This window comes from Corapipo altera, unplaced genomic scaffold, assembly GCF_003945725.1.
Source record: "Corapipo altera isolate COAL_440 unplaced genomic scaffold, ASM394572v1 51294, whole genome shotgun sequence".
Taxonomy (NCBI): Eukaryota; Metazoa; Chordata; class Aves; order Passeriformes; family Pipridae; genus Corapipo; species Corapipo altera.
In genome coordinates this window covers 61-1,864 of record NW_020889958.1, presented here as the reverse complement: position 1 = coordinate 1,864, position 1,804 = coordinate 61, and the positions used below count along the sequence as shown (strand labels likewise).

General features: G+C 39.4%; 1 protein-coding gene across 1 annotated transcript; it reads left to right on the top strand.

The window, feature by feature from the left end:
• Positions 1 to 12: 12 nt before the first annotated feature.
• On the top strand, positions 13 to 1,575 carry LOC113942326 (methyl-CpG-binding domain protein 2-like; the record flags this gene model as incomplete). Its single annotated transcript, XM_027633460.1, has 2 exons — positions 13 to 147; positions 1,392 to 1,575. Coding segments are annotated over 2 exons (319 nt in total), but the record flags the coding sequence as incomplete, so codon positions are not given.
• Between the last annotated feature and the right edge of the window lie 229 nt (positions 1,576 to 1,804).

Here is a 1,804-nt window from a genome sequence, read left to right as displayed (position 1 = left end):
TTTTTTTAGGGAAAACCGGATCTGAACACGACGCTTCCCATCCGGCAAACGGCCTCGATTTTTAAACAACCCGTCACCAAAGTCACCAACCACCCCTCCAACAAGGTCAGGTCGGATCCCCAACGGATCACGGAGCAGCCACGCCAGGTATTCCCAAAAAATTCCCGGGAATTCCCAAAAATTCCCGAAATTTTGGGAAAAAACCCGCAAAAATCGGGTGAAAAATGTGATTTTTTGGGGATTTTTTAAGGGTTTTTTGGAGGTAAAGAGGGAATTTTGGGAATTTTTTGGAGTTGGGGTTAAGGGGGGATGGATTTGTGGTCGGGAATTCCCGAAAATTCCTGGAAATTCCCAAAAATTCCCAAAATTTTGGGAAAAAAACCCGCAAAAATGGGGTGAAAAATGTGATTTTTGGGGGGATTTTTTTAAGGGTTTTTTGGAGGTAAAGAGGGAATTTTGGGAATGTTTGGGAGCTGGGATGGATTCAGGGGTGGGAATTCCCAAAATTCCGGGAATTCCGGCGGAAATTCCCGAAAATTTTGGGAAAAAAATAGCAAAAATTGGGTGAAAAATGTGATTTTTTGGGGGATTTTTTGAGGGTTTTTTGGAGGTAAAGAGGAAATTTTGGGAATTTTTTGGAGTCGGGGTTAAGGAGGGATGGATTTGTGGTTGGGAATTCCCGAAAATTCCTGGAAATTCCCAAAAATTCCCAAAATTTTGGGAAAAAAACCCGCAAAAATGGGGTGAAAAATGTGATTTTTGGGGGGATTTTTTAAGGGTTTTTTTGAGGTAAAGAGGGAATTTTGGGAATTTTTTGGAGTTGGGATTAAGGGGGGATGGATTTGTGGTCAGGAATTCCCGAAAATTCCCAGAAATTCCCAAAAATTCCCAATATTTTGGGATAAAAATCAAAAATTGGGCTAAAAATTGGATTTTTTTTGGATTTTTTAAGGGTTTTTTTGAGACAAAGAGGGAATTTTGGGAATTTTTTGGAGTTGGGGTTAAGGGGGGATGGATTTGTGGTTGGGAATTCCCGAAAATTCCTGGGAATTCCCAAAAATTCCCAAAATTTGGGGAAAAAATGGCAAAAATCGGGCGAAAAATGTGAATTTTTGGGGATTTTTTTAAGGGTTTTTTGGAGGTAAAGAGAGAATTTTGGGAATTTTTGGGAGTTGGGATGGATTTGTGGTCGGGAATTCCCAAAATTCCGGGAATTCCCACAAAAATTCCCGCTCGAAATCGCAAATAAATTAAAATAAAATCGATTTTTTACCCTGGATTATTCCCAAAATTTCCCCATTTAACCCCAAAAATCCGGGATTTTTCCCGGAAAATTGAACCTTTGGGATCTTCCACTCATTCCCATAATATTCCCAATCCCTGTTTTCCAGCTTTTTTGGGAAAAGAGGCTCCAGGGCCTGAGCGCTTCCGACGTCAGCGAGCAGATCATCAAATCCATGGAGCTTCCCAAGGGATTGCAAGGTAATTTTTCCGGGAATTTTCTTGGAATTTTGGTGCCCAAAAATCAGATTATTTTCCAAAAAAATTCCCAGAAAATTCCAAAAAAATTCAGGAGTTTTGGGCTGAAAATTCCCCAAAAATCAGATTTTTTTTTCCCCAAAAAATTCCCAGAGAATTCCCCAAAAATCAGATTTTTTTTCCCAAAAATTCCAGGAAAATTCCCCCCAAAAATCAGATTTTTTTTCCCAAAAATTCCCAGAAAATTCCCCCAAAAAAATCAATTTTTTTTCCCCCAAAGATTCCAGGAAAATTTCCCAAAAGATTCAGGAATTTTGGGCTGAGA